Source organism: Hyla sarda, chromosome 1, assembly GCF_029499605.1.
Source record: "Hyla sarda isolate aHylSar1 chromosome 1, aHylSar1.hap1, whole genome shotgun sequence".
NCBI lineage: Eukaryota > Metazoa > Chordata > Amphibia > Anura > Hylidae > Hyla > Hyla sarda.
Genome location: NC_079189.1, coordinates 593,838,420 through 593,862,226, shown reverse-complemented (window position 1 = coordinate 593,862,226; position 23,807 = coordinate 593,838,420). Strand labels below are relative to the sequence as shown.

Here is a 23,807-nt window from a genome sequence, read left to right as displayed (position 1 = left end):
GAGCCCCCTGCACGGCGGCGGAGACGCCGCCAGGCGAGGCCACGCACCCCCCATGATAGTGGCCAAGTGGCCGGCACTAGTGCGAGTGGTGATGCTGCTCGTACTAGGAGTCCGACCCCCCAGACAAGTTTACCGGAGCCCCCTTCCGGTGAACCTGTCTGGAGACCCCCAGAGGGTTATCAGCCACGGGTTCCGGAGTTTGTTGGCGACTCCAGAATCCGGATTGACAATTCTGGATTCACTGAAATTGACTATTTCAGTTATTTTTTCAGTGACAGTTTTGTCAATCACATGGTGGAGCAGACGAATCTGTACGCCAGGCAGTTCATCGCCCACCACCCTGATTCTTTTTTGGCCAGGTCCAATGAATGGTGCGCCATTGATGCAGCAGAAATGAGGACATTTTGGGGCCTCTTGCTGCATATGGGCCTGGTCAAAAAGCCAAGTGTCAGACAGTACTGGAGCGGGGACGTCCTCTACCAGACCCCGCTTTACAGTATGGTCATGGCACGGAGGCGGTTCGAGGCCATTTGGAAATGCCTTCATTATGCAGATAATGAGGCATGTCCACCCCGAGGTGATCCCGCCTATGACCGGCTTTACAAAGTGAGGCCGGTCATCGATCACTTAGGGGCCAAATTTTTGGAGGCCTATGTACCCCTCAGGGAGCTCTCGGTTGATGAGTCTCTTATCAGTTTTAAGGGGAGACTCATCTTCCGCCAGTATATTCCCTCGAAGCGGGCGCGGTATGGCGTGAAGCACTATAAACTTTGTGAGAGTACCTCCGGGTACACTCTCAAGTTTAGAGTGTATGAGGGACGAGATTCCCGTATTGAACCCCCAGATTGTTCCCCCACTCTGGGTGTTAGCGGGAAAATCGTTTGGGAGCTTGTGCACCCATTGCTGGATAAGGGTTACCACGTGTACGTGGACAACTTTTATACCAGCATCCCTCTCTTCACATCCCTTGCCACCAGATCCACGTCCGCTTGTGGGACCGTGCGGAAAAACCAGAGAGGCCTCCCTCTAAATTTTGTTAAGACACCCATTCCCAAGGGTGAGTCCCATGCCCTTGCCCATGAAAACCTGTTGCTGGTCAAGTATAAGGATAAGAGGGATGTCCTTATGCTGACCACTATTCATGGCAACGGCAGCTCACCTGTCCCTGTGCGAGGTACCACAACACCGGTCCTCAAGCCCGATTGTATTCTGGACTACAATCGGTATATGGGGGGAGTTGATCTTTCTGATCAAGTCCTCAAGCCATATAACACCATGCGGAAAACACGGGTATGGTACAAGAAAGTTGCGGTCTACATGGTACAGGTTGCCATGTACAACTCTTTTGTACTGTCCCAGTACGCTGGCAACACAGGGACATTCCTCCAGTTCCAAGAAGAAGTCCTAAAGGTCCTGATCTTTGGCGACCGGGAAAGAGCAGGCCGGACTTCCCAAGGAACTGAAGTAATAGGTGCCAGGATCGTCCCAGGCCAATACTTTCCAGGTGAGGTCCACCACACTGGAAAGAAGGGACGAGCCCAGAAAAGATGCAGAGTGTGTTACAAGAGGGGGATACGGAAGGACACCACCACTCAGTGTGACACTTGCCCAGATAATCCGGGCCTCTGCATTAAGGATTGCTTCAGGGAGTATCACACTTCCATGGAGTTCTAAATTTTCCCTCTTCATTTTAATTTTCCACAATTTGACCCAAATGTACCAAGTCCAGAGTACATTCCAAGTTTTAACCCCATAAAACCACTAAATTGCCCAAAAAAATATTTAATCCAAAAAAAACCAGAATGATGATTCAGAGTATAGGGTTTGGGGCGGGCATATTTTTTTGTTTTCGCTGTGTTCTGGGTCATCATTCTGGGAACATAATCTGTTTTATAATTTTATGTCCCACTGTACCCCATTTTAGTTACTTAGTGTACCCCAGTTATTTACCCCATGTAATGCCCCTTGAGGGGGGGTCCCACTTTTCTGGCTCCATAGGAGAAAGCCAAAGCTCAAGGACCCTGACTGATCTCCGGCACCTCTGAGACCGGTGTGCACGCTGTTTACGCCCAGACTTGAGGTATGTACTTACTCCAAAGAAATGTATTTACACATTTACAATGACATTTTCTCCTTTTACCATTTGAAAAAATTAAAAATTTGGGGTAACCCCAGCATTTTAGTGTAAAAAAAAATCAAATTTTTCATTTTCACATCCCACTTCATGAATATTTATCAAACACCTGTGGGGTGTTAAGGCTCTCTGTACCCCTTGTTATGTTCCTTGAGGGGTGCAGTTTCTAAAATAGTATGCCATGTGTTTATTTTTTGCTGTCCTGGCACCATAGGGGCTTCCTAAATGCGACATGTCCCCCCCATTTCAGCAATATTTGCAAATGTGACTCCTTCTCTTCTGAGCATTGTAGCACTCATGTAGTGCATTTGACGTCCACTTATGGGGTACTTCCATACTCAGAAGAGATGGGGTTATAAATTTTGGGGTGTATTTTCTGCTATTAACCCTTACAAAAATGTGAAATTTGGGGGGAAACACACATTTTAGTGAAATTTTTTTAATTTTTTTTTACATATGCAAAAGTCATGAAACCCCTGTGGGGCATTAAGGCTCACTTTATTCCTTGTTACGTTCCTCAAGGGGTCTAGTTTCCAAAATGGTATGCCATGTGTTTTTTTTTTTGCTGTTCTGGCACCATAGGGGCTCCCTAAATGCGACATGCCCCCCGAGCAAAATTTGCTCTCAAAAAGCCAAATATGACTCCTTCTCTTCTGAGCATTGTAGTTCTCCCATAGTGCACTTCAGGTCAACTTATGGGGTACCTCCATACTCAGAAGAGATGGGGTTACAAATTTTGGGGGGTATTTTCTGCTATTAACCCTTGCAAAAATGGGAAATATGGGGGGAAACACACATTTTAGTGAAAAAAATATATATATTTTTTTACATATGCAAAAGTCGTGAAACCCCAGTGGGGCATTAAGGCTCACTTTATTCCTTGTTACGTTCCTCAAGGGGTCTAGTTTCCAAAATGGTATGCCATGTGTTTTTTTTTGCTGTTCTGGCACCATAGGGGCTTCCTAAATGCGACATGCCCCCCGAGCAAAATTTGCTCTCAAAAAGCCAAATATGACTCCTTCTCTTCTGAGCATTATAGTTCTCCCATAGTGCACTTCAGGTCAACTTATGGGGTACCTCCATACTCAGAAGAGATGGGGTTACAAATTTTGGGGGGTATTTTCTGCTATTAACCCTTGCAAAAATGTGAAATTTGGGGAGAAACACACATTTTAGTGAAAAAAATATATATTTTTTTTACATATGCAAAAGTCGTGAAAACCCAGTGCGGCATTAAGGCTCACTTTATTCCTTGTTACGTTCCTCAAGGGGTCTAGTTTCCAAAATGGTATGCCATGTGTTTTTTTTTTTTTGCTGTTCTGGCACCATAGGGGCTCCCTAAATGCGACATGGCCCCCGAGCAAAATTTGCTCTCAAAAAGCCAAATATGACTCCTTCTCTTCTGAGCATTGTAGTTCGCCCATAGTGGACTTCAGGTAAACCTATGGGGTACCTCCATACTCAGAAGAGATGGGGTTACAAATTTTGGGGGGTATTTTTTGCTATTAACCCTTGCAAAAATGTGAAATTTGGGGGGAAACACACATTTTAGTGAAAAAAATATATATTTTTTTTACATATGCAAAAGTCGTGAAACCCCAATGGGGCATTAAGGCTCACTTTATTCCTTGTTACGTTCCTCAAGGGGTCTAGTTTCCAAAATGGTATGCCATGTGTTTTTTTTTTGCTGTTCTGGCACCATAGGGGCTCCCTAAATGCGACATGCCCCCCGAGAAAAATTTGCTCTCAAAAAGCCAAATATGACTCCTTCTCTTCTGAGCATTATAGTTCTCCCATAGTGCACTTCAGGTCAACTTATGGGGTACCTCCATACTCAGAAGAGATGGGGTTACAAATTTTGGGGGGTATTTTCTGCTATTAACCCTTGCAAAAATGTGAAATTTGGGGAGAAACACACATTTTAGTGAAAAAAATATATATTTTTTTTACATATGCAAAAGTCGTGAAAACCCAGTGGGGCATTAAGGCTCACTTTATTCCTTGTTACGTTCCTCAAGGGGTCTAGTTTCCAAAATGGTATGCCATGTGGTTTTTTTTTTTGCTGTTCTGGCACCATAGGGGCTCCCTAAATGCGACATGGCCCCCGAGCAAAATTTGCTCTCAAAAAGCCAAATATGACTCCTTCTCTTCTGAGCATTGTAGCATAGTGGACTTCAGGTAAACTTATGGGGTACCTCCATACTCAGAAGAGATGGGGTTACAAATTTTGGGGGGTATTTTCTGCTATTAACCCTTGCAAAAATGTGAAATTTGGGGGGAAACACACATTTTAGTGAAAAAAAAATATATTTTTTTTACATATGCAAAAGTCGTGAAACCCCAATGGGGCATTAAGGCTCACTTTATTCCTTGTTACGTTCCTCAAGGGGTCTAGTTTCCAAAATGGTATGCCATGTGTTTTTTTTTTGCTGTTCTGGCACCATAGGGGCTCCCTAAATGCGACATGCCCCCCGAGAAAAATTTGCTCTCAAAAAGCCAAATATGACTCCTTCTCTTCTGAGCATTATAGTTCTCCCATAGTGCACTTCAGGTCAACTTATGGGGTACCTCCATACTCAGAAGAGATGGGGTTACAAATTTTGGGGGGTATTTTCTGCTATTAACCCTTGCAAAAATGTGAAATTTGGGGGGAAACACACATTTTAGTGAAAAATAGTTTTGTTTTTTTTACATATGCAAAAGTCGTGAAACCCCTGTGGGGTATTAAGGCTCACTTTATTCCTTGTTACGTTCCTCAAGGGGTCTAGTTTCCAAAATGGTATGCCATGTGTTTTTTTTTTGCTGTTCTGGCCCCATAGGGGCTTTCTAAATGCGACATGCCCCCCAAAAACCATTTCAGAAAAACATACTCTCCAAAATCCCCTTGTCGCTCCTTCGCTTCTGAGCCCTCTACTGCGCCCGCCGAACACTTTACATAGACATATGAGGTATGTGCTTACTCTGAAGAAATTGGGCTACAAAGATAAGTATAAATTTTCTCCTTTTACCCCTTGTAAAAATTAAAAAATTGGGTCTACAAGAACATGCGAGTGTAAAAAATGAAGATTGTGAATTTTCTCCTTCACTTTGCTGCTATTCCTGTGAAACACCTAAAGGGTTAAAACGCTGACTGAATGTCATTTTGAATACTTTGGGGGGTGCAGTTTTCATAATGGGGTAATTTGTGGGGTATTTCTAATATGAAGACCCTTCAAATCCACTTCAAATCTGAACTGGTCCCTGAAAAATAGTGAGTTTTAAAATTTTGTGAAAAATTGGAAAATTGCTGCTGAACTTTGAAGCCCTCTGGTGTCTTCCAAAAGTAAAAACACGCCAATTTTATGATGCAAACATAAAGTAGACATATTGGAAATGTGAATAAAATTTTTTTTTATTTGGAATATCCATTTACCTTACAAGCAGAGAGCTTCAAAGTTAGAAAAATACAAAATTTTCAATTTTTTCATCAAATTTGGGGATTTTTCACCAAGAAAGGATGCAAGTTACCATAAAATTTTACCACTAAGTTAAAGTAGAATATGTCATGAAAAAACAATCTCGGAATCAGATTGATAACTAAAAGCATTCCAGAGTTATTAATGTTTAAAGTGACAGTGATCAGATGTGCAAAAAACGCTCTGGTCCTGAGGTGTAAAATGGCCTGGTCCTTAAGGGGTTAAAATGTTTTTTTCCCAACTTATTTTTTTTATACGCCTGCTACTGACTCTAGAAACACAAGACACAATGTCACCATGAGCCATGCCCTGGAAAACAAATTTGAAGGACTGGCATTACTACCTATAACATGGAGGCAAGTTGTAATGCTGCTGTTTTGTGAAACGCGTTTATGTGATGCATACTCAGGATATCTGAAAAAGAATATGCGATATGCCCCCCGAAACGTGGCGGTTGAGAAGACCCCGCAATGGAACCACTATATATATATATTATTATTTATTTTTAATTATTTTTATTGCTATTTTCTTTCTATTACAAATTGTGCTTATGCCCACGGTATTTTTCTGAAGCATTAAGGGAGAACAATGCGGTAAGTGACTTCTCCCCTGAATGTGCTTCAGGTATACTGGGCCAGTCACTTATGGTAAAGCTGCATTACAGTATTGCTCTGCAAGTGTGTCAGTTAGCAATGTGATGTGAGTAAGTACCCCCTGACTGTGTGTCAGGTATAATGGGAACGTTACTTGAGCTAAATCTACCTAAACGGTATTGCTCTGAAGACGTGTCAGTAGCACTGTGATGTAAGTAACTTCCAACCTAAAGACGTATCACGTATGATGGGCAAGTCACTTATGCTAAACGGTATTGCTCTGAAGACGTGTCAATAGCAATGTAATGTAAGCAACTTCCAACCTGAAGACGTGTCAGGTATAATGGGCAAGTCACTTATGCTACATCTTCATGGCGTGGTTGATCTGAAAGCGTGTCAGTAAACAATGACATGGATGAGTTCTACCTGAAAAACGTCTGTCTGATATGCTGGCAGTCTGCTGAATTGGAAACATATGCGCAGTATTGTTCTGAAAGTGTCCTTGAACTGTGTGAGCGTTTGCCACCTGACTGTATGTCAGGTGCGTAGGTGAATTGATAATGCCGTCAGGGGCAAACACCGGGAAAGGGGAGGGAGATTTTTTTTATTTATTTATTTTTTATGTTTTTTCATTGAGGATATGAGCCACATATGGCCAGACATTTGTAACATGTCAACGGACCTGAACCGCGAGGAAAACATGCCGGGATGTGAACGTATATAAAATTGACTGGTGCATGCCTTTTGACAAACGTCCCCAGCCAGAACTGTTGATGATTACCCTGTAACTTTCCATCTGTGTGGGCCTGTGTCGCAATAAGTGTCAGTAAAAACACAAACCTCCCTTTTTTTCTTTTTACAAACACTTGTCTTTGGACTTTACTGTCCCAGGACACTGTGAACCACCGTAACTTCAACAACTAAAATAAACAGCAAACAATTATCTATTAATAAAAGCCGTAACCACCTGTACACAGCGCCCCACTAGCCTACTGCTGCTCCTCGCTGTGCCGGAAAGTGCCTACCAACCCAAGCCACCCGTTAATTTGCTCCCATTGTACCAACTAAACCTGCCCCCTTCAAAAGACCCGGAGCCTAACTATGAACATAATGAGCATGTGCTTGCTTCCCCCCCCCCCCCCCCCACCACTTCCTCACCCACCTAATGACTCTTAGCCTGACCAGCCCCCTGCAGCCGCCACCTCGCACCTGACAAGAAAATGTGTGTTCTGCCCTCTGCAGCCTAAGCCGTGAGGGCACACTGCACGATTACATTTAGTGACAACATGTATAACATAGTGACACCGCCCGTTAGCCGTGCGCACGCAAAGCGCCGTGCTGCCGAGCCGATCCTAAGTTATGAGAGCGCAGGCTGGCAGTGAGAGCACGCCGGCCATGTGACCAGCAGAGTGAGAGGAGGCACGCGCCCCGCTCCACCACTGCAGGTGCGAGACCTGCCGACAAATACTACAGCACAGTTGAGAAGGGGCGGGCCCTCCGAATTAAGACACGGTAAGTGTTCCTGCCGTGACAAGCGCCGCCTGCCATTGCAATATATATATATATATATATATATATATATATATATATATACAGCAACAGAAGAATGCAGCAGCACACTGCCAGCACAAGGATATAGGTGAAACATGAATATGCAGTTAAAACATGGAGAGCTATACAGCTATGGTGTAATAGATGCAAATGTGAAACTATGAGATAATGAGGCACTTAGCTCGCAAATTTGTCTCCGCCGGTGGTCAAATAGCTTGGACCGTCCCACCGCGATAAGGTGGCTGTCACGATGCCGGCTGGCAGATAGTGGATCCTCTGTGCCAGAGAGGGATTGGCGTGGACCGTGCTAGTGGACCGGTTCTAAGCCACTACTGGTTTTCACCAGAGCCCGCCGCAAAGCGGGATGGTCTTGCTGCGGCGGTAGTGACCAGGTCGTATCCACTAGCAACGGCTCACCTCTCTGGCTGCTGAAGATAGGCGCGGTACAAGGGAGTAGGCAGAAGCAAGGTCGGACGTAGCAGAAGGTCGGGGCAGGCAGCAAGGATCGTAGTCAGGGGCAACGGCAGAAGGTCTGGAACACAGGCTAGGAACACACAAGGAACGCTTTCACTGGCACAATGGCAACAAGATCCGGCAAGGGAGTGCAGGGGAAGTGAGGTGATATAGGGAAGTGCACAGGTGAACACACTAATTGGAACCACTGCGCCAATCAGCGGCGCAGTGGCCCTTTAAATCGCAGAGACCCGGCGCGCGCGCGCCCTAGGGAGCGGGGCCGCGCGCGCCGGGACAGAACAGACGGGGAGCGAGTCAGGTACGGGAGCCGGGGTGCGCATCGCGAGCGGGCGCTACCCGCATCGCGAATCGCATCCCGGCTGGCAGCGGAATCGCAGCGCCCCGGGTCAGAGGATGTGACCGGAGCGCTGCAGCGGGGAGAGTGAAGCGAGCGCTCCGGGGAGGAGCGGGGACCCGGAGCGCTCGGCGTAACAGTACCCCCCCCCCTTGGGTCTCCCCCTCTTCTTAGAGCCTGAGAACCTGAGGAGCAGACTTTTGTCTAGGATGTTGTCCTCAGGTTCCCAGGATCTCTCTTCAGGACCACAACCCTCCCAGTCCACCAAAAAAAAAGTTTTCCCTCTGACCTTCTTGGAAGCCAAGATTTCTCTGACAGAGAAGACGTCCGAGGAGCCGGAAACAGGAGTGGGAGGAACAGATTTGGGAGAAAAACGGTTGAGGATGAGTGGTTTGAGAAGAGAGACGTGAAAGGCATTAGGGATACGAAGAGAAGGAGGAAGAAGAAGTTTATAAGAGACAGGATTAATTTGACACAAAATTTTGAAAGGACCAAGATAGCGTGGTCCCAACTTGTAGCTAGGGACACGGAAGCGGACATATTTAGCGGAGAGCCATACCTTGTCTCCAGGGGAAAAAACGGGAGGAGCTCTTCTTTTCTTATCCGCGAACTTCTTCATGCGTGATGAAGCCTGTAAGAGAGAATTTTGGGTCTCTCTCCATATGATGGAAAGGTCACGAGAAATTTCATCCACAGCGGGCAGACCAGAGGGCAAGGGAGTAGGGAGGGGGGGAAGAGGGTGACGGCCGTACACCACGAAAAATGGGGATTTGGAGGAAGATTCAGAGACCCTGAAGTTATACGAGAATTCGGCCCATGGGAGGAGATCTGCCCAGTCATCCTGGCGGGAGGAAACAAAATGTCACAAATAATCACCCAAGATCTGGTTAATTCTTTCTACTTGTCCATTGGACTGGGGATGATATGCAGAAGAAAAATTTAATTTAATCTTGAGTTGTTTACAGAGAGCCCTCCAGAATTTAGACACGAATTGGACGCCTCTATCCGAGACAATCTGCGTAGGAAACCCGTGAAGACGAAAAATGTGTACAAAAAATTGTTTAGCCAACTGAGGCGCAGAAGGAAGACCAGGAAGAGGGATGAAATGTGCCATTTTGGAGAATCGATCAACGACCACCCAAATAACAGTGTTGCCACGGGAAGGGGGTAAATCAGTAATAAAATCCATACCAATCAGAGACCAAGGCTGTTCGGGGACAGGCAGAGGATGAAGAAAACCAGCGGGCTTCTGGCGAGGAGTCTTATCCCGGGCACAGATAGTGCAGGCTCGCACAAAGTCCACAACATCCGTCTCCAGAGTCGGCCACCAATAGAAGCGGGAGATGAGTTGCACAGATTTCTTGATGCCCGCATGACCTGCGAGATGGGAGGAGTGACCCCATTTGAGGATTCCGAGGCGTTGGCGTGGAGAAACAAAGGTCTTTCCTGGAGGAGTCTGCCTGATGGAGGCAGGAGAAGTGGAGATCAGGCAGTCAGGTGGAATGATGTGTTGCGGAGAGAGTTCAACTTCTGAGGCATCCGAGGAACGAGAGAGAGCATCGGCCCTAATGTTCTTATCGGCAGGACGAAAGTGAATCTCAAAATTAAATCGGGCAAAGAACAGAGACCACCGGGCCTGGCGAGGATTCAGCCGTTGGGCAGACTGGAGGTAGGAGAGGTTCTTGTGGTCGGTGTAGATAATAACAGGAAAACTTGATCCCTCCAGCAGATGCCTCCATTCCTCAAGTGCTAATTTAATGGCTAGAAGCTCTCGATCCCCGATGGAGTAGTTCCTCTCCGCTGGAGAGAAGGTCCTAGAGAAAAAACCACAAGTGACAGCATGCCCGGAAGAATTCTTTTGTAGAAGAACAGCTCCAGCTCCCACTGAGGAGGCATCAACCTCCAATAGGAAGGGTTTGGAAGGGTCAGGTCTGGAGAGGACGGGAGCCGAAGAAAAGGCAGACTTGAGTCGTTTAAAGGCGTCTTCTGCTTGAGGAGGCCAGGACTTGGGATCAGCATTTTTTTTGGTTAAAGCCACGATAGGAGCCACAATGGTAGAAAAATGTGGAATAAATTGCCTGTAATAATTGGCGAACCCCAAAAAGCGTTGGATAGCACGGAGTCCGGAGGGGCGTGGCCAATCTAAGACGGCAGAGAGTTTGTCTGGATCCATCTGTAGTCCCTGGCCAGAGACCAAATATCCTAGAAAAGGAAGAGATTGGCATTCAAACAGACATTTCTCAATTTTGGCATAGAGTTGATTGTCACGAAGTCTCTGAAGAACCATACGGACATGCTGGCGGTGTTCTTCTAGATTGGCAGAAAAAATTAGGATATCGTCCAGATATACAACAACACAGGAGTATAACAGATCACGAAAAATTTCATTGACAAAGTCTTGGAAGACGGCAGGGGCGTTGCACAGGCCAAAGGGCATGACCAGATACTCAAAGTGTCCATCTCTGGTGTTAAATGCCGTTTTCCACTCATCCCCCTCTCTGATGCGGATGAGGTTATAGGCGCCTCTTAAGTCCAATTTAGTAAAGATGTGGGCACCTTGGAGGCGATCAAAGAGTTCAGAGATGAGGGGTAAGGGGTAGCGGTTCTTAACCGTGATTTTATTAAGACCGCGGTAGTCAATGCAAGGACGTAGGGAGCCATCTTTTTTGGACACAAAGAAAAATCCGGCTCCGGCAGGAGAGGAGGATTTACGGATAAAGCCCTTTTTTAGATTCTCCTGGACGTATTCAGACATGGCAAGAGTCTCTGGGGCAGAGAGAGGATAAATTCTGCCCCGGGGTGGAGTAGTGCCCGGGAGGAGGTCGATAGGACAATCATAAGGCCTGTGAGGAGGTAGAGGCTCAGCTTGTTTTTTGCAGAAAACATCCGCGAAGTCCATATAGGCCTTAGGGAGACCGGTTACTGGAGGAACCACAGAGTTACGGCAAGGGTTACTGGAAACCGGTTTTAGACAGTTTTTGGAACAAGAGGACCCCCAACTCTTGATCTCCCCAGTGGACCAATCCAGGGTTGGGGAATGAAGTTGAAGCCAGGGAAGTCCAAGGAGAATTTCCGAGGTACAATTGGGGAGGACCAAAAGTTCAATCCTCTCGTGATGAGATCCGATGCTCATAAGAAGGGGCTCCGTGCGGAAACGTATGGTACAGTCCAATCTTTCATTATTTACACAATTGATGTAGAGGGGTCTGGCGAGACTGGTCACCGGGATGTTGAACCTGTTGACGAGAGAGGCCAAAATAAAATTTCCTGCAGATCCAGAGTCCAAGAAGGCCACAGTAGAGAAGGAGAAGGCAGAGGCAGACATCCGCACAGGCACAGTAAGACGTGGAGAAGCAGAGTAGACATCAAGGACTGTCTCACTTTTGTGCGGAGTCAGCGTACGTCTTTCCAGGCGGGGAGGACGGATAGGACAATCCCTCAGGAAGTGTTCGGTACTAGCACAGTACAGGCAGAGGTTCTCCATACGGCGTCGTGTCCTCTCTTGAGGTGTCAGGCGAGACCGGTCGACCTGCATAGCCTCCACGGCGGGAGGCACAGGAACAGATTGCAGGGGACCAGAGGAGAGAGGAGCCGAGGAGAAGAAACGCCTCGTGCGAACAGAGTCCATATCTTGGCGGAGTTCCTGACGCCTTTCGGAAAAACGCATGTCAATGCGAGTGGCTAGGTGAATAAGTTCATGTAGATTAGCAGGAATTTCTCGTGCGGCCAGAACATCTTTAATGTTGCTGGATAGGCCTTTTTTGAAGGTCGCGCAGAGGGCCTCATTATTCCAGGACAATTCTGAAGCAAGAGTACGGAATTGTACGGCATACTCGCCAACGGAAGAATTACCCTGGACCAGGTTCAACAGGGCAGTCTCAGCAGAAGAGGCTCGGGCAGGTTCCTCAAAGACACTTCGGATTTCCGAGAAGAAGGAGTGTACAGAGGCAGTGACGGGGTCATTGCGGTCCCAGAGCGGTGTGGCCCAAGACAGGGCTTTTCCGGACAGAAGGCTGACTACGAAAGCCACCTTAGACCTTTCAGTGGGAAACAGGTCCGACATCATCTCCAGATGCAGGGAACATTGGGAAAGAAAGCCACGGCAAAACTTAGAGTCCCCATCAAATTTATCCGGCAAGGATAGGCGTAACCCAGGAGCGGCCACTCGCTGCGGAGGAGGTGCAGGAGCTGGCGGAGGAGATGACTGCTGAAGCTGTGGCAGTAACTGTTGTAGCATAACGGTCAGTTGAGACAGCTGTTGGCCTTGTTGCGCTATCTGTTGTGACTGCTGGGCGACCACCGTGGTGAGGTCAGCGACAACTGGCAGAGGAACTTCAGCGGGATCCATGGCCGGATCTACTGTCACGATGCCGGCTGGCAGATAGTGGATCCTCTGTGCCAGAGAGGGATTGGCGTGGACCGTGCTAGTGGACCGGTTCTAAGCCACTACTGGTTTTCACCAGAGCCCTCCGCAAAGCGGGATGGTCTTGCTGCGGCGGTAGTGACCAGGTCGTATCCACTAGCAACGGCTCACCTCTCTGGCTGCTGAAGATAGGCGCGGTACAAGGGAGTAGGCAGAAGCAAGGCCGGACGTAGCAGAAGGTCGGGGCAGGCAGCAAGGATCGTAGTCAGGGGCAACGGCAGAAGGTCTGGAACACAGGCTAGGAACACACAAGGAACGCTTTCACTGGCACAATGGCAACAAGATCCGGCAAGGGAGTGCAGGGGAAGTGAGGTGATATAGGGAAGTGCACAGGTGAACACACTAATTGGAACCACTGCGCCAATCAGCGGCGCAGTGGCCCTTTAAATCGCAGAGACCCGGCGCGCGCGCGCCCTAGGGAGCGGGGCCGCGCGCGCCGGGACAGAACAGACGGGGAGCGAGTCAGGTACGGGAGCCGGGGTGCGCATCGCGAGCGGGCGCTACCCGCATCGCGAATCGCATCCCGGCTGGCAGCGGAATCGCAGCGCCCCGGGTCAGAGGATGTGACCGGAGCGCTGCAGCGGGGAGAGTGAAGCGAGCGCTCCGGGGAGGAGCGGGGACCCGGAGCGCTCGGCGTAACAGTGGCCTCATTGGGACGGACCCTACACTGTGAATATGCCTCTGTGTGAACAGTTCAGTAAGCATGGCAGGGTCTGGAACATCCAAGACACCTTATATACACACCTGATAGAGGTGGGTGGGGTGCAAGGCCAACATGGAGGTAGCCACTCCCCCGTATGTGCAATACAGACAAAGAATAAGTCAGCCAGCACTTTAGTTAATACCAAACTATTATATGGACCTGGCCTACAGGTGCACGCTACTAGGCTAGATATACAGCAACAGAAGAATGCAGCAGCACACTGCCAGCACAAAGATATAGGTGAAACATGAACATGCAGATAAAACATGGAGAGCTATACAGCTATGGTGTAATAGATGCAAATGTGAAACTATGAAATAGTGAGGCACTTAGCTCGCAAATTTGTCTCCGCCGGAGGCCACCTTATCGCGGTGGGACGGTCCAAGCTATTTGACCGCCGGCGGAGACAAATTTGAGAGCTAAGTGCCTCACTATTTCATAGTTTCACATTTGCATCTATTACACCATAGCTGTATAGCTCTCCATGTTTTATCTGCATGTTCATGTTTCACCTATATCCTTGTGCTGGCAGTGTGCTGCTGCATTCTTCTGTTGCTGTATATCTAGCCTAGTAGCGTGCACCTGTAGGCCAGGTCCATATAATAGTTTGGTATCAACTAAAGTGCTGGCTGACTTATTCTTTGTCTATATATATATATATATATATATATATATATATACAGATGCATTTATTAACGGTACTTTGGGGCAACAGTGACGGGCAGGCAAGCATTATATAGTAACAGTATAACATCGCATCACAAGCCCATCACAAGCCCTAGCAGGCTGTAAGTACCCAGGCCGTTACCCCGTGTTAAAGGAGGGTAATGGCACTTACCTATCCTGACCGACTGGGAACTTTGTCCAAACAACCGACACGAACCTCCTACACCTCCAAATGTATGAGCTAGCAGTAGTGTTTCTGAAACAGAGAACACTACACAATCAAAACACACGGCCCGAGGTAGGGGATTCTGGGTGTTATATAGCCCATGCCCCTCCAACAAACACAGCCCTGTGGGCTTTATCACTTAACCTGAAAATCAGCAGAAAAGCTGAGTCCAGGGCAATAATGACTCCAATGCCAAATTATGGAAAACGGTAGCTTTACTGAGTGACAGATGGTAGAGTCTATACAGTGTAGCCGGGCCCACGGAGGTGACCAGTGACTTCAGAGGCTTTAACCCCTTAAAGACTCATGACGTACCGGTACGTCATGAGTCCGCTCCCGATCTATAACGCAGGGCCACGGCATGGCCCCGCATCATAGCGGGTCGGGCCCGGCCCGGTTATTAAAGGCCGGGACCCGTGGCTAATAGCGCGCGGCACTGATCGCAGTGCGGCACGCTATTAACCCTATTAACACTTTCACTAAAGTGAAAGTGAAACCATGCCGGTTAGCTCAGGGAGCTGTTCAGGATCACCGCGGCGAAATCGCGGCATCCCGATCCAGGCATGAGCAGTCAAGCGGCAGAATCATCGATCACTGGTTTCCTATGAGAAACCAGTGATCAATGTAAAAGATCAGTGTGTGCAGTGTTATAGGTCATTATGGAAGCTATAACAATGCAAAAAAAAAAGTGAATAAAGGTCATTTAACCCCTTCCCTAATAAAAGTTTGAATGCCCCCCTTTTCCCATAAAAAAAAAAAAACTGTGTAAATAAAAATAAAAATAAACATATGTGGTATCGCCACATGCGGAAATGTCCGAATTATAAAAATATATCGTTAATTAAACCGCACGGTCAATGGCGTACGCGCAAAAAAATTCCAAAGTCCAAAATAGTGCATTTTTGGTCACTTTTTATACCATGAAAAAAGGAATAAAAAGCGTTCAATAAGTCCTATCAATGCAAAAATGGTTTCGCTAAAAACATCAGATCACGGCGCAAAAAATGAGCCCTCATACCGCCCTATACGTGCAAAAGTAAAAAAGTTATAGGGGTCAGAAATGACAATTTTAATCGTATACATTTTCCTGCATGTAGTTATGATTTTTTCCAGAAGTCTGACAAAATCAAACCTATATAAGTAGGGAATCATTTTAATCGTATGGACCTACAGAATAAACATAAAGGTGTCAATTTTACCGAAAAAAGTACTACGTAGAAACGGAAGCCCCCAAAAGTTACAAAATGGCGTTTTTTTTTCCAATTTTGTCTCGCAATGATTTTTTTTCCCGTTTCGCTGTAGATTTTTGGGTAAAATGACTGACGTGATTACAAAGTAGAATTGGTGGCGCACAAAATAAGAGTTATGATTTTTTAAAGGTAATGAGGGAAAAACGAAAATGCAAAAACGGAAAAGCCCCGAGTCCTTAAGGGGTTGCTGGGACGTGCAGTGGTTTTGGAGAATTTAGTGCAGGCCACGTTGACTTGACAATAGATGACAGTGACTGACTTGACTTGACTGAAGATGGACTAAGCTGTGACTTTATCTTACTTGTAGACTTGTGGCTGTAGACTTGACTTGAGGCTCCTATGACTCCAGACTCTTAGGCTCGACTGCACCTCAGCAAAGACTCAGGAACTAAGAGAGAGAAGAGACTCCTCCCAGGACTTTTATGGGGGAGACTCTGGTGGGGTCTCATTGGTTACCCTTGAGTCACATGGTCACCGATACCTCCTGGGTAACAACCACATGACAACTCACATCACAACTGATGATCACATGTTAACCTTTCTTAAAGATACAACATTCTTATACATAATATAGGGGATAATTTACAATTACAGTAGAACAGATGCGGGGGGGGGGCGGCAGGGGACACTGAAGGGAGGCTGCCTGACAGGGCAACAAGGGTACGGGGTAACAACTCCCATACTGGGCCACCACACATGCTTAGGGCTCGTTCACACGGACAGATCCGCAGCATATTTCATGCTGCAATAGACCGTACAGTGTTGCCTTCATCTGTGCAATCCGTCGCTATGAGCAGACACACTAAATCTCGCTTTTACCCCGTATCCGGTTTTGTGGCTGGACTGAAAATCATGGCATATCACGGTTTTCATTGGAAGCTTTATGATCACTAGAATGCCGCTCCATTCCAAGTCTATGGGAATGATGACAATGGCCTTAGCTCTGTGGGACCCCCCCCCCAATGTAGTGATAGTGGTGGAGGGGGCAGCAATCACAAATATATCACTTATTCCTGTGTTATGCATTAATATTATAATTGCAACACATTCAGCTCTGCTACATCTCTCTATAGCAGTGGTCTCCAACCTGCGGACCTCCAGATGTTGCAAAACTACAACTCCCAGCATGCCCGGACAGCCTTTGGCTGTCCGGGCATGCTGGGAGTTGTAGTTTTGCAACATCTGGAGGTCCACAGGTTGGAGACCACTGCTCTACAGTCTTACGCTCCAGCTGATATGATATGTGACATGGACTTTGCCTTGACTTGGGTGTCTGTAACGTGAACAGTTACTATGAAACGTTTTAACAAAAATATGAAAATCTTTAAGGGTTAATCAGGACTTACCTAAAAAGCTGATTGTCAAGATCTTGGATGCCTGCGGAAGAGGAAACAGTAACAAAAATAAGAGGAAAAAAGCAGGATCCTTCTCCCCGGCCATTCTTCAACTTATCTGCAAGCTGCACGGTCAGAGAGAGAAAACTAGTGTAATGTGGGGGCGTGTCCTCTGCTTAGCCACACCCCCTTCTAGCAGCCAAGTCTACAATATGTTTCAGTGGTTCAGGCTAATGGGGACATTACAATAAAAGATATGGAGAAGAGAGAAGAATAATTAATGTTACATTTATACCTAATCATTATATATATATATATATATATATATATATATATATATATATATATATATATACACACACAGCAATAACTAATAAATAATTCAATATTGTAGGGTCCATGTGACTAAAATATTTAAAAAACCACAAAAAATATAGCGTTGGCAATTTTGTAAAATAATTTATAATAATATTTTTTTAAATGGTTAGATCATTCTAATAGAAACCTGAACTAGTGTGCTTTGATGTTTAGCTCACAGAGCATTGTCTAGACTGGATACAATTGTCTCCACTTCTCAGCTGAGAGCAGGACTAGCTATGTACAATGTATCAGTCTGGAGTCCAGGATGTTTAGCTCACAGAGCATTGTCTAGACTGGATACAATTGTCTCCACTTCTCAGCTGAGAGCAGGACTAGCTATGTACAATGTATCAGTCTGGAGTCCAGGCTGTTTAGCTCACAGAGCATTGTCTAGACTGGATACAATTGTCTCCACTTCTCAGCTGAGAGCAGGACTAGCTATGTACAATGTATCAGTCTGGAGTCCAGGCTGTTTAGCTCACAGAGCATTGTCTAGACTGGATACAATTGTCTCCACTTCTCAGCTGAGAGCAGGACTAGCTATGTACAATGTATCAGTCTGGAGTCCAGGATGTTTAGCTCACAGAGCATTGTCTAGACTGGATACAATTGTCTCCACTTCTCAGCTGAGAGCAGGACTAGCTATGTACAATGTATCAGTCTGGAGTCCAGGATGTTTAGCTCACAGAGCATTGTCTAGACTGGATACAATTGTCTCCACTTCTCAGCTGAGAGCAGGACTAGCTATGTACAATGTATCAGTCTGGAGTCCAGATGTTTAGCTCACAGAGCATTGTCTAGACTGGATACAATTGTCTCCACTTCTCAGCTGAGAGCAGGACTAGCTATGTACAATGTATCAATCTGGAGTCCAGGATGTTTAGCTCACAGAGCATTGTCTAGACTGGATACAATTGTCTCCACTTCTCAGCTGAGAGCAGGACTAGCTATGTACAATGTATCAGTTTGGAGTCCAGGATGTTTAGCTCACAGAGCATTGTCTAGACTGGATACAATTGTCTCCACTTCTCAGCTGAGAGCAGGACTAGCTATGTACAATGTATCAGTCTGGAGTCCAGGATGTTTAGCTCACAGAGCATTGTCTAGACTGGATACAATTGTCTCCACTTCTCAGCTGAGAGCAGGACTAGCTATGTACAATGTATCAGTCTGGAGTCCAGGATGTTTAGCTCACAGAGCATTGTCTAGACTGGATACAATTGTCTCCACTTCTCAGCCGAGAGCAGGACTAGCTATGTACAATGTATCAGTCTGGAGTCCAGGATGTTTAGCTCACAGAGCATTGTCTAGACTGGATACAATTGTCTCCACTTCTCAGCTGAGAGCAGGACTAGCTATGTACAATGTATCAGTCTGGAGTCCAGGATGTTTAGCTCACAGAGCATTGTCTAGACTGGATACAATTGTCTCCACTTCTCAGCCGAGAGCAGGACTAGCTATGTACAATGTATCAGTCTGGAGTCCAGGATGTTTAGCTCACAGAGCATTGTCTAGACTGGATACAATTGTCTCCACTTCTCAGCTGAGAGCAGGACTAGCTATGTACAATGTATCAGTCTGGAGTCCAGGCTGTTTAGCTCACAGAGCATTGTCTAGACTGGATACAATTGTCTCCACTTCTCAGCCGAGAGCAGGACTAGCTATGTACAATGTATCAGTCATATGTGTCAGCTGCCATGTGAAATATGTGGGCAATACTACCAGTAAATTTATTTATATTGAGATTATATATATATGATATTGTGAGACCCCCTACACGGCATTCTTCCCAAAATTTTATACAGTTCTATCAGAATAGGATTAACAGAGTATATGCATTATGCATGTAGGAGCTGGTATAATAGGCATCACCTGCATGTTCATGAGGCATTTTGGATGTTTGCGATGAATCCGGTAAAATAAAGTGGGCTACATCACATCACCCGCACTAATCTGCTGGTCCAGGCTTATAGTCGTTAAAAATCTCATATACATAAATATACTCTGGTTTCAGGATGGAAAGATTTTCTAGCGCTTTCTTTATATATACAGTGGGGATCAAAAGTTTGGGCACCCCAGGTAAAAATGTGTATTAACATTCATAAAGAAGCCAAGGAAAGATGGAAAAATCTCCAGCATGCATCAAATTACAGATTAGACATTCTTATAATATGTCAACAAAAGTTAGATTTTATTTCCATCATTTAAACTTTCAAAATAACAGAAAACAAAAAAAAATGGCATCTGCAAAAGTTTTGGCACCCTGCAGAGTTAATATCTTGTACTGCCCCCTTTGGCAAGTATCACAGCTTGTAAACGTTTTTTGTAGCCAGCCAAGAGTCTTTCAATTCTTGTTTGCGGTATCTTTGCCCATTCTTCCTTACAAAAGTCTTCCAGTGAGATTTCTGGGCTGTCTGTCACCCACTGCTCTTTTAAGGTCTATCCATAGATTTTCAATGAGGTTGAGGTCAGGAGATTGTGAAGGCCATGGCAAAACCTTCAGTTTACGCCTCTTGATGTAATCCCCCGTGGATTTCGAGGTGTGTTTATCCATTATCCATTTGTAGAAGCCATCCTCTCTTTAACTTCAGCTTTTTCACAGATGGCATCAAGTTAGCATCCAAAAGTTGCTGAAATTTTATTGAATCCATTTTTCCTTCTACTCGTGAGATGTTCCCTGTGCCACTGGCTGCAATACAACCCCAAAGCATGATTGATCCACCCCCATGCTTAACAGTTGGACAGAGGTTCTTTTCAATAAATTCTGTTCCCCTTCTTCTCCAAACGTACCTTTGTTCATTCCGGCCAAAAAGTTCAATTTTAACCTCATCGGTCCACAGAACTTGTTTCCAAAATGCATCAGGCTTGTCTATATGTTAACAACTAAAACAAAGAAACAAAATCAGTGGCACCGATACCTCGATAAGCAGCTCTTCGAGATGGATAAATGTCCTCCAGGTAAGACAACCAGACGTAATACAGGAACGGAGGTGCTAGGACAATGCAAGTAGCAATCAGTAATAGAAAACCAAAGAAAAAACAGACGTCCTGCACTCACCGCTTAAGACCTGGTTATTCGGCTCCCATCTCGGGCTCTTACTCCGGCAGGGGTTGCAAGATGATGTGGGGCGCACAGTGGCGACTGCCGGCGGTTTCACGCATATACACGCGCTTCATCCGGCCTCGTTTAACGTCATCGCGCTGTGCCATGAAATAGTGCAGCTGACACTGCAGTGATTTCCAAAAAGTAAGTGAAAAATAAAGAAGAAATATCAAAATGTCTGCATAATAATCTCAAAGGCCATTATATGGTAAGTATATCTATACTTAAACTACCTTACATGGAAAATAAGCACTACTACCGTGCTTCTCCGAAAATAAGACCGGGTCTTATATTAATTTTAGTCACAAAAAAACACACTAGGGCTTATTTTCAGGGTAGGGCTTATGTACCGTAACAACATACATTGCCCCCCAACGTCCCCCCGCTGGTTTATCAGCGCTGCACCCCACATCGGGGGACTAATCGTACCGTATGTCACCCGCGAGCGCTGCTTAGCCCCCCCCCCCCTTCCCTGCCAAATAATTATCAGCCGCTGCGCTGTACTTTGTATTCCTGTGCCCGGGCTGCAAATATTAAAAAACAAACTTTAACTTACCTTCGTCCTCCTTTTCCCCGTTGCTAAGGAACCGGCCTTACTGTTCTCCGCTGTTCTTGCTGCTTCCTGGGGATGGGAACGTCACAGAGCCTTCAGCCTGTCACCGGCCGCAGCGATGTCCCGCCTCTGCCGATGATAGGCTGAGCGCATTGTCATGTAAGAAGCCAGCCGACTCCTTACATGACAATGCGCCCAGCCTATCATCGGCCGAGGCGGGACATCGCTGCGGCCAGTGACAGGCTGAAGGCTCTGAGACGTCCCAACACCAGGAAGCAGCAAGAGCAGCGGAGAACAGTGAGGCCGATTCCTTAGCAATGGGGAAACAGAGGACGAAGGTAAGTTAAAGTTTGTGTTTTTAATATTTGCAGCCTGGGCATTGCCTAGGTCTTATTTTCAGGTAGGGCTTATATTGCAGCCCACCCCGATAATCCAGCTAGGGCTTATTTTCGGGGTAGGGTGTATTTTTTGGGGAAACAGGGTAGCCATATTATAGGACCCTAACGGGCCCTGTGCGCCTAGGTGCAAAATCCAGCGGGCCTCGGCCTGTAATAATGCACGCCGTCTATCACCTCCATTCGGAGCACGAGGGGTTAATTCTAATCCTCCAAATTTAATGCAAGAACAGTCACCATTATGAACAGTATGCATAGGGTTCACAAAGCGTGGAGAACCTCCTCCTTTGCGGACTGAATACAGGTGCTCTCTTATTCTTATCCTCAGTCTTTCTGTCTTACGAATGTAAAATAATCTACAACTACATATCATTAAAAAAAAAATTTTTAAACGCAAAAATGCTTCGACAAGTGATAATATTTTTAACCTCATAATTAAATCCTCCTAGGTTACCTGAGGCTGCGTTTATATTGAGAGGACACTGGGGACAAAAACCATAGATCCTAACCAGGTTTCACTGGGAGTATGTACACTTTTCTTTTTTTTTTTCAAATACCGTATTTTTCGCCAAATAAGACGCACTTTTTCTTCCCCAAAACTGGGGGTGAAAAGTCGGTGGGTCTTATACGGCGAATACACCCGTATTGCGGCGGTCCCTCCGGCCATCAACGGCCGGCACCCGCGGCTAATACAGGACATCACCGATCGCGGTGATGCCCTGTATTAACCCTTCAGACGCGGCGATCAAAGCTGACCGCCACGTCTGAAGGGAAAGTGACACTAACCCGGCTGTTCAGTCGGGCACGATTTCACTGCGGCGGTCCCGAACAGCCCGACTGAATAGCCGGGTTAGTGCTTACAGGACACCGGGGGGGGGGGACCTTACCTGCCTCCTCGGTGTCTTCTCCGTTCAGGGTTCCCCTGTATGGCCGGCGCTCTCCTTCCTCGTCATCACGTCGTCGCGTACGTGCGTAACGACGTGATGGCGGCGACGGAGAGCGAGGATACCCGGCCGGCAGCAGAGAAGTTCCGGAGCGACGTGGGACACGGCGACAGCGATGGAGCGACATCCAGGGCAGCGGTGACGGGTCCCAAGCGGCGGGGACACGTGAGTATTACCTCCTATACCTGTGGTCTTCAATCTGCGGACCTCCAGATGTTGCAAAACTACAACTCCCAGCATGCCCGGACAGCCAACGGCTGTCCGGGCATGCTGGGAGTTGTAGTTTTGCAACATCTGGAGGTCCGCAGGTTGAAGACCACTATTGGGTTCAAAATCTTTATTTTTTTAGATTTTGCCCCTAAAAATTGGGTGCGTCTTATACGCCGGTGCGTCCTATAGGACGAAAAATACGGTAATCAGCAATAGTGCTGTTCTTCTTGAAAGTCACTACAGGTCTGTTCCTGGCAGTAGTTGCAATATCGGGATCTGTCATCAATAAATGCCAATTCTTAGTAATAGCTGCTTTGATAGTGTCATTTAAAGGGCTATTTTTAAAAGCAAGCACAAATCTGTTAGTTACTGTCGTCCCTAGTAACCAAATCCTTACTATATACGAGCTCCTCCCTGTTTTTAGCGGATGCTCTCGAATAGGCTTTAGATAAAAGAACTTGTCTATATGTTCATTTGCAAAGTTCAAACGCTGATTTTTGTGGTGAGGATGTAGAAGAGGTTTCCTTCTGATGACTCTTCCATGAAGACCATATTTGTACACGTATCTCTTTATAGTGGAATAGTGTACCACAACTCCAGTGTCTGCCAGATCTTTCTGGAGGGATTGTGCAGTCAAACGTGGGTTTTGAATTGTTGTTCTCACAATCCTGCGAGCTGTTCTGATATTTTTCTTGGTCTTCCAGATCTTGCTTTAACTTCCACTGTAACTGATGACTGCCATTTCTTAATTACATTCCGAACAGAAGATAATGACATCTGAAAACATTTTGCTATCTTCTTATAGCCTTCTCCAGCTTTGTGAGTGTCAACTATTTTCAGTTTCAGATTTCTAGACAACTGCTTAGAAGAACCCATGGTGCTGATTGTTGGGGCAAGGTCAGGTGAGTCTGGGCATTTAAAATCTTTGAGATTGACATCACCTGGTCTTCCCAGATGATGATTGAGAACAATCCCTGACACTGGCAGGTCTCAGCTTTGCAAAGGGGGCCGTGCATGCTATAAATTCTGCAGGGAGCCCAAACTTTGGCAGACGCCATTTTTTGTTTTCTGTTATTTTGAAAGTGTAAATGATGGAAAT

At 46.2% G+C, this 23,807-nt stretch overlaps 1 protein-coding gene across 1 annotated transcript in view; it reads right to left on the bottom strand.

The window, feature by feature from the left end:
* Positions 1–17,308, bottom strand: part of LOC130295632 (UDP-glucuronosyltransferase 3A1-like) — a 58,759-nt gene extending 41,451 nt beyond the window's left edge. Inside the window, exon 1 of the mRNA XM_056546552.1 lies at positions 17,156–17,308. Within this exon, the coding sequence (XP_056402527.1) occupies positions 17,156–17,249 (94 nt within the window). The 5' untranslated portion in view covers positions 17,250–17,308. The remainder of the gene's footprint in view (positions 1–17,155) is intronic.
* Between the last annotated feature and the right edge of the window lie 6,499 nt (positions 17,309–23,807).